The sequence below is a fragment of the Episyrphus balteatus genome, chromosome 3, assembly GCF_945859705.1.
Source record: "Episyrphus balteatus chromosome 3, idEpiBalt1.1, whole genome shotgun sequence".
In the NCBI taxonomy this organism is placed as follows: domain Eukaryota; kingdom Metazoa; phylum Arthropoda; class Insecta; order Diptera; family Syrphidae; genus Episyrphus; species Episyrphus balteatus.
The window spans coordinates 127,177,258-127,192,556 of NC_079136.1; the positions used below are offsets into that span (position 1 = coordinate 127,177,258).

The 15,299-nt window shown below is 30.9% G+C and overlaps 1 protein-coding gene across 1 annotated transcript; it reads left to right on the top strand.

Moving 5' to 3' along the window:
* Positions 1-3,156: 3,156 nt before the first annotated feature.
* On the top strand, positions 3,157-7,855 carry LOC129915970 (leucine carboxyl methyltransferase 1). The gene is made up of 4 exons (XM_055995707.1): positions 3,157-3,755; positions 3,865-4,290; positions 6,927-7,231; positions 7,298-7,855. The coding sequence occupies exons 1-4, from the start codon at positions 3,537-3,539 to the stop codon at positions 7,332-7,334; spliced, it is 987 nt and encodes a 328-aa protein (XP_055851682.1). The 5' UTR covers positions 3,157-3,536; the 3' UTR covers positions 7,335-7,855.
* Positions 7,856-15,299: the final 7,444 nt, after the last annotated feature.

The following is a 15,299-nucleotide window of genomic DNA, read 5'->3' on the forward strand; positions in this document are numbered from 1 at the left end:
AAAAAGCTAACAGACCGATAAACAGACAGACAGAACTACGATAATTGTAATTCAAATTATTTGCAGGTTGTCCACATACACTGTGGCGTATACGTGCTTTTTTTATTTATTGGCCTTTTTTGAAACTGCATGTGCAAAAGTAAGAGGAGAAGTACGATTGATGAAGCTAGAAAATTTATGTTCTGCAATATGGCTCGAACTGAAACCCTTCTTATGAAAAGATATGTAAATATTTTTTTTGAGTATGGGAGAGCGGGACTAACATTAACAGGCAGGACTAAAATGTGAATGAAATGTGAAAGTGTAAGTTATAGGTTTGGTTCTAAATTCTGCCATTTAAAAAAATGTTTACACATTTTTCAAAGTTCTGCCAAATATGTAAATTAGGATTGGTAGGTATAACTTTTAAGAAATTTTTATTGACACATACAAACAAAATTTTCAAAAGTTTGATTTTTTTATCAATCCAAAAGTGAGTAATTCGAAAATTTAATATAATAACTCCTTTAACGCTCCAATAAAAAAAAATTCTTGGAAATAAGTTGAGTCACTCAAGTGATTTAGGAGAAAGAAATTAAGAAAATGGTTCTATGAAAGGTACCATTGATAACGGTTCAAAAAATGTTTGTATATGAAAAGAATTACTTTATTTTCCATAGAACATAAATTTATTTTAATCCAAACCTTTAGAGCCATTTTGGGAAAAAACAACATATTGGTTGTATAGTAAGTACCTCTAATTCAATTTTCCCTCTAGGGAATCTACCAAAACAAATAACTAACAAGTTTAAACTAAATCGCTGAAGTGCTTTTGGCTATATCTCAAGATAGAGATAGGTAGATACACAGACAGGCCGAATCACGAGACCTACTTTTTTTCGCATTCGCTATCAACTCAATGTCATGTGTGATATTCGAGTTTTTTTACGAATTCTAATCTTGCCCTCTATATAGTACATATATATTATGCGTTTTTCTTTTTTAGTCCCGAACAGGGCACAGAGCAGGGCCTGAGTTAATAGGGCTCGCTCTGAACTTAGTACAACCTGAGAACCCCGAACAGTTTAAGAAACACAATTAAGCACTGCCACTGGACTGTCAGTATATCAATTTTTTTTTTAATAAACTGTCAAAATTGTTAACTTTTGTCGAATTCCTTTCAATGCAAAAATCGAATTTTCGGCGATCTTGAAGAGAATTTTTTTTGAAAATCATGTTCCATAGAAAAAAAATCGGCTCAAACGAAGCAGAATTCGAATTTTTTTTAATCCCTCTTTTTTGAGAGATTTACACGGATTTGCACACACACTTGGAACATTTGACATTTCTCAAACGTCAAGCTGAAAAATTGCTTCGTGTTGTTTGTTTATTTGAGAACACCAACATCAAATAAAGTGTAAATTAAAATATGAAATAAATAAAAAAAAACAATGTGCGATCAAAATATATTTTTTCCTGGCATGCTTCTTGTGAAAAAGTCCAATTACTGTGACTTTTCTTCCCGTGATTGTCTTCAGGAATTTTTTTACTTGCTCTATAGGGCAAGTATTGGTTTCGTGTCCAAAAAAAAAATTGAGGTTTTAATCAAAACCAACATTACGATGATGGAGAATTCCGAAAAAGTGAGTCCCACAATTCCGTCCGTGCGTCTGTGCGTCTGTGCGGTTGTGCGTCCATCTGTACACATTTCCACAGCCTAAACGGGTGGACGGATTTTCTTCAAATTTGGTACAGATAATTTTTATGGAATTTTGAAAGTTGGTTTTTTTTTGTTTTTTTATATCTCGCTTAGAACGTATACCTCCCATACAAAAAAATACGATATTACGAATTTCTCGAAAACGGCTCTAACGATTTTGATTAAACTTTGTATACGTAATATTTAAAGCAGTGGCAATAAAACTGCATTTTTATTTTTTCTCAAAAAAGTCAAATAACAAAAAAAAATGTTTTTCATTTAACAAAATTTTGCCATGAATGTCGGCTCTTCCCCAATATCAATTTTTTTTTAAATTTAGATCCAGCTTTTAAAATATACAAGTAGACTAACATAAAAGTGCTTTGAGCTGCAAGAGCAAGTACGTGCGACCCCAGTCGTGCATTTTATTTTCTCTGTAAAACCACAGCATACGGCCAAAATAATTAACCATCTAGGTACTTCATCTTCACTCAGATCTCAATAATATCTCCAATTTCCTATTGATTTTGATTAAATTAAATTAATATTACCGACAAAAATAAACAAAATTATTGATCAAAGGGAACTCTGTATTATTTTGCAGAAATTGTTTTGATTTCAGCTTGACGTTCGTGTAAAAATTGTTGTCAAATAACACACATACAATCGCAAAAAGAATTCGGTCTGTTTTCATGTTCCTTTTTAACACCAAAAATTCGATTTTTTTGATTGAAAGGAATTCGACATTTGTTTATCAAGAATTTTTCCTGAAGTTATAGCTGCGCTCGCTCGATCTGCTCGGTTATTTTTTACCGATTTCAACGAGCGAGCCCTGATCGAGCTCAGAGCTAAAATGAAAATATAATTTTGGAGCGCTCCGAGCTAAAAAAGTAACACAGTTCTTTTTTTGACAGCTCAGCTCCCCGCTCGGGGCTAAAAAAGAAAAAAGCCTATTGCAAGTTAAAAGTGAGACATCTACACACATGCTGATTTCAATAATTTGGGTTAAAATGTGATACCGTTATTTTGCATTTACTTTCATCACTAGCCCTGTATTCCTTTGGGAGGTGGTAAAGTACTACAAGTAGTTTACTAGCGATTTTCAATGGAACGCACTTTCAACGAATTCAATACAAATCGTATCTACTCGGGAAGAAGAGTATGAGTAGATGATAGTACTAGATTAACCAAAACATCTACTAGTAGTAAACTACCGCCACCAATTTAACAGGGCTACTATCATTTTTATAACGACTCATTAAATTTAAATTTGCTCAGCGCCCTCTATAGAACATTCTTAAAAACATTTCTTCAATATCATATTCTCCAACCATTATACCATCACAACTTCTCAAACCGCAATGTCACTCAATTCTCTCCCAATCTACTACAATTCCAATTGGAATTTGCGCCGGTCAATTAATTCAGCAACAGAACCAAAAAAAAAAAAAAGACAACAGTCAGCTGTCAAAATTCTTCCTAAAATCTCCCAAAAAGCGGAAGCAAAAACTTGATCAAAAGTTAAAAATTAAACAAATTCCAACAAAAAAAAAACAATACTAATTAAACAAAAATAAATATCTAAAATAAATAAAATTAACATTTTGAAATAAAATCTTGTGCACATTCAAGTGAAATTTTGCATTCAAGTGAAGGACGTTTCATTTTTTTTTTGTATTCAAATCACTCTTGTAACATTTGAAGCTTCTTTCTCCCCAAGGAGGAGACATACAAAATTATTATAATTTTTCAAGGTTGCACAAAAATAAAAGGCAGCCACTTGCACTTTTTTAACCCTTACCTTTTTCCAACCCAATCTTTTTGTAATAATAAAAAAAAAAAAGAAGAGAAATTAGAAATGGAACCGCCAAGCACATTCCATCCATGCGACGAAGCGGTTATTGCAACAAATGACGATGCCAGTGATTGCAAGAGAAGCGCCGTCCGACTGGGCTACTGGAAGGATGATTACATTGGTTTTTTCGTTCGCAATCAGGAGCGCAAAGCCCCGGAAATCAATCGGGGCTATTTTGCACGGGTCAAGGGCGTCGAAATGTGTGTAGAGAAGTTCCTCAAGGTCAGTTTTTTTCTTTTTTGCTATTTCTACTTTGCGTCTGTTGCGTTTTTTGCTGTTTTAAATAGACTTAATCCTTGAACCCTTTTTACCTTGAATTCTATTTTTATAGAAAACAAATGGTAATTGCCAAATAATCAATCTTGGTTGTGGCTTCGACACAATGTACTGGCGTCTGCGGGACACAGCGCATCAGGTGAAGAATTTCATTGAACTGGATTTCCCAACTGTCACTGCCAGGAAATGCTACACTATTAAGCGGAATAAAGTTCTTCTGTCGAAGATACACGACGAAGATGGCGAAGTTAAATTGAGTCCGACAGATTTGCATGGACCGAGTTATCATTTGATGGGAGTGGATTTGAGGAATATCGATGAGGTTGATCATAAATTGCAACAAGCCGAAATCGATTATACGCTGCCAACGATTTTTTTGGCTGAATGTGTTTTGGTTTATATTGAGGCACAGAATTGTAGGAATTTATTGAAGTGGATTGCTAGTAAATTTCAAACTGCCGTTTTGGTCAATTATGAACAGGTTAGTTTAATAAATAGAATAAGTTGTTTTTGAATTTTTTTAATTGTGGATGTTTTTTTTTTTTTTTTTTGAATTTGTTTAAATTGTAAATGACTTTGTTTGAAATTAGACAGCGTTAAAGGTAGAGGTTTTTTGTTCAAAGCTCATAGATTGGTAAAAATTGAAGAGAACCCACTTTTAAAGAAACTGATAAACTCTACAAAAAAGAAGTGAACTCTAAAATTATTATATTCCTTTTTATTGGCTTTGTTTTTTGTCAAAGAACTTAGACCAGCGCTTCTATGTTTCAGTTCGTTGTCTTGTTGGAATGTCCATTTCAACTGCATAATTCTATTCTGCGTATGTCAACAAACAAAATTCCCCTGCAGATTAACGAAATTATCACGTCACAGAATAGGCAGAAAGAGTCCAATCAAGCCTGTAGAATCTAAACAATACAAAAGATTGGTAACTTGGGTGGTTCTTTGATTTGGATGTATAAAAGTCAAAATACTTGCAGATCCTAGTGAAACAACCTTAAAATGAAGTGCATCAACAATGTCGTATTTTAAATATGAATTGTTTATAGAAAAAAACGTTACCACATAATTGATTTTTCTTTCAAGATACGAAAAAGTTAAGTTCAAGATGGTTTAATTGTGGCCTTCTGTCCAAAAAATGCACTTGAAATAGCATACTTCAAGTGCATATTTAGGTTATATGAATCCATAAAAACTTTCAAAAACAATTTTTTTTTCTTGGTTTCATCCATACTGCATTAAATACTGCATTTAAATGCACTTTACTTTGGAATTTTCATATTTTATGCATCTAAATGAAAGACCCATCCCAGATAACAATAATTTTATGTTACCACCCACATCCTCAGAATTTCAGTGGTTCCTTTGTCTAACATGTGCTTTTTAACCAAAAACAAGCTAACAGCGTCATTTAAAAATAAACCTTAACTTAGTATTTTTCGTTGCTGCATATCATGGAACTAAAACCAAGACAATCAGACTTCCCTGAAAAAAAGTTTTGGCTGAAAAAAGAACTTTATTGTTTCCGGGGATGGTTTTTTGAAAAAAATTTCATATTTGTTATCTACTATTGAAGCATAGGTCTCATTCGTATCGATGCTGTTTTTTTTTTTTTTTTTTTTGACATTCTCCTTTATGAGAAAGATTTCAAAAACTAAAATAAGCAATAAAGGAAAAATAGAAAAATAGTTTGAGTTAAAAATTCACAAAAAATATATATCAAAATTTATACTAAGTAAAGAAGAAAAACAAAGGCAAACTTTAAAACTTGCCAACTCGGAAAATGAAACCCACGACTTTCAAAAATAATCCCAAGGTCTTTATGTCAGGTTTCCCTTTTAGCTTGTTTTTGTTTATCTCATATTCAAAGTCAATGGGGTTGGGTTTCATAGAGTACGTAAGTAGGTATTAAATATTTGTTTATGTTTAGATATTTTCATATTGTCACTTTCTCAAACCAAAATGTTCGAAAACGGCAAAAGCTTCTTTACTTGCGATATACATAGGTACTATAAAATAGGATTCTTAAAAAAAAATCGAACGAGATAATAATAAGGCATGATATTACGATGATGGAGAACGCCAAAAAAGTGGGTGTTGCAGTTCCGTCTGTCTGTCTGTCTGGTTGGCTGGCTGTCTGTCTGTATCTCAAGCTACAGCCCAAACCATGCGATTTGCTTCAAACTTGGTAGTTAAGGGTTTTGGGTGAAAATGAAATTTTATTTTGTATGATAAAAATTAACGGTACTTGCCATATGACCAGAATAAACAAATATGTATTTTTCGAAAACGGCTCTAACAATTTTGATTGATAAAAATATACATTATTATGTACTGTGGCTAGTAATGTCTTACTTTGAAATTAAAAAAATATTTTTTGAATCGTTATTAACGATAACTGCTATAGAATCATTTTCTTAATTTCTGACTTTCTCGTTAACGAGATAACCAATTTCAACGGAAATTTTTGTACGAAAGCGTTATCTAAAATTCAGAAAAATTTTTAAAATATCCACAAATCTCTCAATTTTCTTGAAATTTTGTTTTTATATGTGGATTATTTATTTCTTTAAAATGGCATACCTATCAAATTTTTTTCGAAAAATTTTTAGGTATAACGATACAAAAAATTACAATTTTCAAAAAAAAAAAATCCAAAAATTTCTTTGTCATACAAGAAATTTAATGGCATATTTTATTTTTAAATTTAGACCATTTAAAAAGATGTTTTCGTACTTAAAAAAAAAAAATGTATAATTTTTTACTTTTCTTTTAAAATTAATTATTAAAAGTTTTAACGTTCTAAGCAACTATGACCATAAGAGAGAGTACCTACGTGTAAGCCAGTTGTGTATTATATTAAAAGTGCTTTACATTTAAAAAACATATTTTACTTACATATTACGAATGTAATGAATCAACTACGTTAATGGACAGTATTTCTTGTATTAATTTATATTAAATTTGTCAAGTTTAACAATTTTGATTTTGAATCTTGTTCTCGAAGTTTGTATAAGTTGTTCCGAAAGAATTACAACTATATTATTGACGTTAAAATTAGTCTTATTTTTTTTAAATTTTCACTTCGGTACTTTTTTAAATTAATTTTGTTTGAAGGTCAACATGAACGACAGATTCAGTGATGTAATGGTTAGCAATTTACGCGCTCGCGGCTGTAGTCTTGCTGGTGTTGAATCATGTATTTCACTAGAAACACAAACTTCACGTTTCATAGACTGTGGCTGGACTGGCAGCCGTGCTTGGGATATGGTTCAAGTCTATCAGAGCATTACTCCTAGTGAACGACATCGAATCGAAAGACTCGAAATGTTAGACGAAGGCGAACTGCTATTGCAACTATTTCAGCATTACTGCCTTGTGGTAGCATGGATTGGTGAACTCTTCCAGGACATCGAAATAACGTAAGTTAGTCATTAATATTTTAATTAATTCAAAATAATTTAACTTATATTTTTTATTTATCACAGAGTTGAAAAACAAATGTCCACCTTAAACATCGATTAAAGCGGGCCGATGGGAGCTTGTACTTTCGTCATCGTCAGCTAGAAGGACTTAATTTTATTTTTGCAGAAACTTCCAAATAATTTAAAAAAAAACACAAGCATGTATGTCTAAAGTGAATTTAATATTCAAGATTAAAAAAAAATCCCTTAAGAGAAAGAGAGAGTGAAAGAAAGCTGTTGAGCAGCTTTGAAGATTTAATTTTTTTGTTCTCAAAATTTTTTATTTTACTTAATTTATGCACAATTCTAATTAATTATAAAAATACTTTATATTTTTGTGTTTGTTTCTTTGAAAGAAATATCGTAGTTTGTATAGAAATTGAAATACAAAAAATTATTTTATTTCATTTTCCCTCCTTTTAAAAGTGATTTGTGAAAAAAATGTGTTAATTTTTTTATTTTTGCAAAAGAATCATAAAAGTATTTAATATCGATTATATTAAGGATTATATCGTAAAGAAAAAAATAACTATTTGCTTTGAATGTAATTTTATAATATTTAATTAATAACAATAATACCACCCCCAACACTTTACTTAAATTCGTTTTATTTTGTGTATTATTTAATTTTATCTTTGATTTATTTCTAGATTACATAGATATTTCTTTATTGCTTTGTTCTTCAATTTTATTTCTTCATGAGTCCTATTGCAATGTGCACCCGAAAATATAACATTTTTCCGTAAACCGGTTTCTTAAATTTCTTCAAATTTCGTACAAATGATTTTTATGGAATTCTGAAATTTGTTTTTTTTTTTTTGTATCGCTTAGAAATTTTCATAGAATTGCAATTTTTTCAAAAACTTTAAAAAATTGCATTTTTAGTTTTTTTTTTTTCAAAAAAATCAAATACCAAAAAAATAAATAAATAGGTGACTGGTTCAAATTAGTCGTTTGTAGAAAAAAAAGATTAAAATAAAATGGTTATATGATAGGTACCGCTAGGAACGATTTTTGAAAAAGAAAAAAATCAAAAGATAGGTCTTGTCTTAAAACTAACATTTGAATTTTGAATTCTTTGAGGCGTTTTGGAGAAAATTAAACTTTTCCAAAATTTGTATATGACAGGTACCGTTATTTTTGGTCCAAAAAAATTAATTCTAAAAATCCCTTTGGACATTCTCCGCAAACGCTACATTATGTTAATCGAATCATTCGTTTAGGTTGTCGTTCCTTATTGAGACAGACAGACGGACTTGCGGGACTTATTTTTTTTGCATTCTCTATCATCATTTTGTCATGTCTGATTATTATCTTAACTTTTTTTGCGAATGCGAGTAAAAATCTTTCCTTTTCGGTTATTCCAGCTCTTCCCGTATATCAACCAAATTTCCTTAAAATTCATACAGAAACGGTTCTTACATTCTACAAGTTAGCTTAATTACCTTTATACGCTCATATACCAACTTTGTATTGCCCATCTAGAAATCCGGATTTAAGTTCAACATTTAAAAAATATACATATAAAACCCTTTTATCAATAATATTTGGAAAAACTTTATGGATTCATGGTTTCTTTTTTAAATGAAAACCCAATACTCGATCTGGCCCAGCCATATCATTTTACATACATCTTTTCATCCTTTTTCTTCATAACAAAAAAATTAACATTGATGATTTTGCGAAAAATAGGACCAAGTTATATATTATCATCATTGCAGATTGGCCATTTTTGCGAAACACTGTTTTTCTGTTATTTAAATGCACATTTTATTGTTATCCTAATACTTTTGAATAATTAATGTGTGTATATTTTTTACATTCTACGTTGTGAAAGGCTGTTGCACTTAAGAAATAAAATTAAAAACAAAAAATAATAAATTCTTTAAAATCCATGGTAAGTGTTTTTCTTCTCTAAATTAAACTTATAACAAAAATATAAAAAAAAATAAAACCAAAAATTATTAAATTGCTAAAAGTGTGTTTGAAAAATTAAAATAAATGTGAATTTATATCGAAATGGCTTCAAAGAAAGCTTTTTAAATATATATTTTACTAATACAAAAATAAACAAATAAAAAAACTCTTATACCTTAATTTAAAATAAAAATTTAAACAAAAATATATATTATATAAAAGGTACTTAGATATGAATTTAAAAAAAAAATCAAAATGTATAATGCATTAAAATATGATGTTGTGTAAGTGTTTACATAAACAAACAAAAAACAAGATAAAACTTTAAAAACTATATTAATAATAAAAATAATATATTATTATATTTAAACAATTTCATTTATTGTTTTGCATTGAAACCTGTGCCCATGTTCTGTAACTTTTATCACTGTCGATAAAATATTTGAATGACTTTAAAATCAATCAAATCTCATCAAAATAAAAGAAATTTTGTTCCGGATTATAATTTCTAAGTCCATAAATTCTGAATTTGAAAGAAATTTTCCTTTATTTGAGGATGAAAATGGATTTTAGAGACGTTGAAAAACGTTTATCGCCAGTGATAAAGTTACAGAACAGGGCCCCTGGGGTCTAATCCAAGTGCCACTCAAGAGGAAAATCGCTGCAACAGGCTAGTGCAACATACAAAATGCAACATGCTACTTATCCTAATTGTCACACTTGGTATGTCGCCATTTATCATCTTGATGGTACCATTTCGCTTTGTCACCATGTCGCACATGTCGCCTTGTCGCCATGTCGCCATGTCGCCTTGTCACCTTGTAGTCATGTGGCCTTGTCACCATGTCGCTATGTGTCATGGTATAAAAAGAGAAGGTATGATCATAAACAAAAAATACCAAGACTGGAAAATTTCGTACGTCTTTCCCCCCGAAACCCTCTTGTGTACAGTGCTGTCTGTGAATATATGTGAAAGCCACCACGTTGGTAAATGACGTTAACACGCACACATTTATAGATTCACGACATTCACCACACATTTGACACGAACACAACGATAGGTTCACGACATTCACCACACCACGCAGCTTGTAGGCAAACGTCAGTTGACCGCCGAGTTTCCAGTCTTGGTATTTTTTGTTTATGGGTATGATCATTAGAAAAAACTCCCCTTCAAGCAAACAGGTCCGACCTCGGTCCGAATCCGCTCCGCCTGAGGCGGAGCTGAGTCCGACTTCGGATCAGAAACTGGTCCGAAGGCGGCTCAAATTAGTATGGAAATTATAATCACCGCGAAGTCGATTGCATCCCTTCAAGCAAACAGGTCCGACCTCGGTCCGAATCCGCTCCGCCTGAGGCGGAGCTGAGTCCGACTTCGGATCAGAAACTGGTCCGAAGGCGGCTCAAATTAGTATGGAAATTATAATCACCGCGAAGTCGATTGCATATGTATTGGTGTGGTGAAAATCTCCATTCCGAGAAAACGGAGCCGAAGGCGGACCTGAGCCGGAGCAGCGAAAACCTACCAGAAAGAGGAATAAGAAAGGGATGACATTTCGCATTTGCGACCAAAAAAAGAACAAGATTTATTTTTTTTTTCACTGAAACTGTTTTATTTTTAATTTTATTTTGGCAAACGAAATTTTCACAATAAATACAATATAAAATACAATACATTTTTTTTCATTTGATGCTGCTGCTGTTGTTGGTGTTTTTTTAGATACCCAATCGCATGTTTCACCTTCTAGATTTTTCTTCATCGTTAGAGATTACATCTACAACACAAGAAGAAACAACATTTTAACCCAAACACTTTGAGCGATATATAAAACATACCTTTTTTGTTTTCCATATTGTTTATAATTTAGTAAAATTGTTTATAATTAATAAACTAACATTATACAAACAACGACACGAGACACGACGCGACCAAACACTTCAACAAAAAATAACAAAATGACGCTTTGGCTCTTGTTGGCCTTGTCTTTCTTTTCCTTTTCTCATTTTTCACCACGATTCTCGTTCGACTTTGTGTTCATACACAAAAAGTTGCAAGTGTGTGAGTGCAAGCCCGATTTTCGCGGTCTGAGGTCGGAGTTTCTTTGTTGAACTCAGTTTTCTTGCTTGAAGGGTCAGTATCGAGAACTGTCAAAACTTATGGCTACTTAAGGTTTTGACAGCCCAGCCCATTGAAATTGTTGTTGTAAACAAATTTGTCTTGGAAATTGTTGTTGCTTTTGACTTTGCCAAATGCCAAACGTCAAAACCTTATTACCCCATTTTGTAAGATGGCGGCTCTAATGATCATACCTTGTCTTTTTATACCATGGCTATGTGTTGCCAGGAAAATGTTTTGAAAAATCTGAAGAAATGACGAAAAAAAATCTGCAATGCAGATTTTTTTAAATTTGAGAGACTCAATTTGAAAAAGTTTGCGAACAGGTGTAAGCAAAATTAATTACAACATTTTTTCTGGCTCAAATTGTTAGATTTTCTTAATACAGTCAAACGTAATGAGTGCAAAAGAGAAAAAAAGATGAAACAAAAAACTATCCGACCAGAGAGTCGTAGGTAGGAATTCTGAGACTCTTTTTTTAACGTTTCTTTTTCCACTTTTTCTTTTTTCAAAATTCGCTTTCATTTCTTTTTGCTTCTTGGTGCAATACAACAACAACACATTTTAAATCAAAAGAACAATGTCAAATTTGAGGCCTGGGCTCAAGAGGCATCATGTAAATAGTGCGCGCCTCACAGAATGATTATCAAAAGAAAATTAGAAAAAAGAGTCAAGCCTCTTGAGGCTTCGTGTAATAGCTGACTTACGCTTTTTACTCTATAAAATCAAAATCGTACTGAATTTTTGTTGCAATTTGCATTTGAGAAAATGAAATCTAGAAGTCAAGAAGAAATTATAGAACGTTATACTATGTTTCCACCTAGGCTAAATCCGAGATTTAGCTAAGTAGATTTAGAATAAATCTCGAGATTTATTTTAAATCTACTTCGCTAAATCTCAGATTTGGGTTCAGCTACCCTAAATCTAATATTTTCAGCCACTTGCAATCCGAGATTTAGAATAAAACTCGAGATTTATGCTAAATCTACTTAGCTAAATCTTGGATTTATGATAGGTGGAAACGTAGTATTATGAACAAATTCCAGCTGATTTGAAAACTAAAGTTAAATAATAGAAAAATGTATAGTTTTGGAAAAATAATTTTTTTTTCCGTGGGTAGGTAGGTGTTGAAAAATAATTGATGTTTTAATAATTCGTTCTTGGCCTTATAGTCTAAGAGCCAGCGACCTAATGTTTGCAGGTAATTGCTTAGTATTCACCCCTATGAAATATGTTTAAGGACATCCCCAGGCATGTTACTGCAAAAAAAAAAGTCTCGTGAGACGTGGCAAAAACGGTCTGCCAAGCACTTGAATGTGAAAAAAATTTTAAATTAAGAACTCGACCTTAAATCAAAAAAAAAATATTTAAAGAGAACGGCAACACTTACAAAACTAAACGATACCATTTTTTAAAGGTAAAAAGTTATACTACTTTTTGGTTTTTATATAAATGTTTTTTGATGAATAGTTTTTGAAACAAAAAATTTCAAACACAAAATTTTGAAAAAAAATTCAAAAAAAGTTCAAACAGTTTTTTTTTTCATAAAATTTACCCAATCAAGTATTATTTTTTTTTTGTTTTAATTTCTCTTATATATTTTGAGTCAAACACCGAAAACTAAAAGTCAAAATCTCTTTTACTTTTCGAGAAAACTGAAAATTACCAAACCTTCTATTTTTTCACCAACGCCAAAATTACGGCTATTAATTATGTCTTTCAGAAAGGAAGTAAGATGTTCACGGGTTTTATTGCAGGAATCGTTCAATTGGTTATAAAAAAGATAAAACCGCGGAATGCTATTAAATGAGAGGGTGGGAACTGGAGATAGGGGTGCAAAAGCCCCCTTTTTGGTTTTTTCAATATATCTCGTAAACAAAGCATAATTTTGAGATATTGTTCTTAATAAATTTTGTAGAGAATAAAATTTTCTATAAAAATAATGTTTTTTAAAAATTTATAAAAAAAATTTCCTTACCAAAACAGTCAAAACAAACAAAAAAAAATCAAACAAAATCAATTTTTTTCGTTTTTTTACTTTTTTGGTTGTGTCTCTTATTTGGGCTGAGATAGACATTAACATTGCCCTAATAAAACATAGAAGAGTAAATTTTCTTTGAAATGCTGGTCTCATCAAATTTTTTCATTGAAAATTAACCAAAATATGGCCATTTGAACCTATCTTTTTTTCGCAGATTCAGTTTTTCTCAAGTAAAAAAGAAAAATTTGAGGGGAAAGTACTATAACTTAGCAACCAAGAATTGATAGCGGTTTTTTGTAGAAGGGTTAAATACAATCATTTTTTACTATGGGAGGGGGTGTCTATCTTCCCCCGTTTAGGCGGAAGGGGTTATTAAAAAAAAGAGAAATACTTAAAATCAAAAAAATTTATTAAAAAACAACGGTAACACTTACAGTTATGAACGATACTTTTTTCAAAAGCTAAAATTATACACTAAATTTAAATTTTTAAGTAAAGTTATTTAAATCAATTGCTTTCAAAATAAATGAATGAGCCTGGTAAAGAAAGTAGTTTTTGCATTTTTTAATTTTTTAAGGAAAACAAGAAGGCATAGGAACATAATGATTTTCAGTTTTTGATAAGAAATCAAATGAGGCTGTTTACTTTATGGATAAACTTCGTATTGAAACCCAAAGTCATTCTTAAAATAGTAATCAACGCGTTTTTTAAACTTTTTTTTCTAAAATTTTGACTTTGAAATCGTTTATTTCGAAATAGTCGGTTTAAATAACTCAACTTAAAAATTTAAATTTAGTGTATAATTTTAGCTTTTGAAAAAAGTATCGTTCATAACTGTAAGTGTTACCGTTGTTTTTTAATAAATTTTTTTGATTTTAAGTATTTCTCTTTTTTTTAATAACCCCTTCCGCCTAAACGGGGGAAGATAGACACCCCTCCCATAGTAAAAAATGATTGTATTTAACCCTTCTACAAAAAACCGCTATAAATTCTTGGTTGCTAAGTTATAGTACTTTCCCCTCAAATTTTTCTTTTTTACTTGAGAAAAACTGAATCTGCGAAAAAAAGATAGGTTCAAATGGCCATATTTTGGTTAATTTTCAATGAAAAAATTTGATGAGACCAGCATTTCAAAGAAAATTTACTCTTCTATGTTTTATTAGAGCAATGTTAATGTCTATCTCAGCCCAAATAAGAGACACAACCAAAAAAGTAAAAAAACGAAAAAAATTGATTTTGTTTGATTTTTTTTTGTTTGTTTTGACTGTTTTGGTAAGGAAATTTTTTTTATAACTTTTTAAAAAACATTATTATTATAGAAAATTTTATTCTCTACAAAATTTATTAAGAACAATATCTCAAAATTATGCTTTGTTTACGAGATATATTGAAAAAAACCAAAAAGGGGGCTTTTGCACCCCTATCTCCAGTTCCCACCCTCTCATTTAATAGCATTCCGCGGTTTTATCTTTTTTATAACCCATTGAACGATTCCTGCAATAAAACCCGTGAACATCTTACTTCCTTTCTGAAAGACATAATTAATAGCCGTAATTTTGGCGTTGGTGAAAAAATAGAAGGTTTGGTAATTTTCAGTTTTCTCGAAAAGTAAAAGAGATTTTGACTTTTAGTTTTCGGTGTTTGACTCAAAATATATAAGAGAAATTAAAACAAAAAAAAAAATAATACTTGATTGGGTAAATTTTATGAAAAAAAAAACTGTTTGAACTTTTTTTGAATTTTTTTTCAAAATTTTGTGTTTGAAATTTTTTGTTTCAAAAACTATTCATCAAAAAACATTTATATAAAAACCAAAAAGTAGTATAACTTTTTACCTTTAAAAAATGGTATCGTTTAGTTTTGTAAGTGTTGCCGTTCTCTTTAAATATTTTTTTTTTGATTTAAGGTCGAGTTCTTAATTTAAAATTTTTTTCACATTCAAGTGCTTGGCAGACCGTTTTTGCCACGTCTCACGAGACTTTTTTTTTTGCAGTAACATGCCTGGGGATGTC

Coding starts and splice junctions, on each gene's coding strand:
- LOC129915970 (XM_055995707.1), top strand. CDS start 3,537: ATGGAACCGCCAAGCACATTCCATCCATGCGACGAAGCGGTTATTGCA. Junction 3,756..3,864: donor GTGTAGAGAAGTTCCTCAAG/GTCAGTTTTTTT, acceptor CTATTTTTATAG/AAAACAAATGGTAATTGCCA. Junction 7,232..7,297: donor TTCCAGGACATCGAAATAAC/GTAAGTTAGTCA, acceptor TATTTATCACAG/AGTTGAAAAACAAATGTCCA.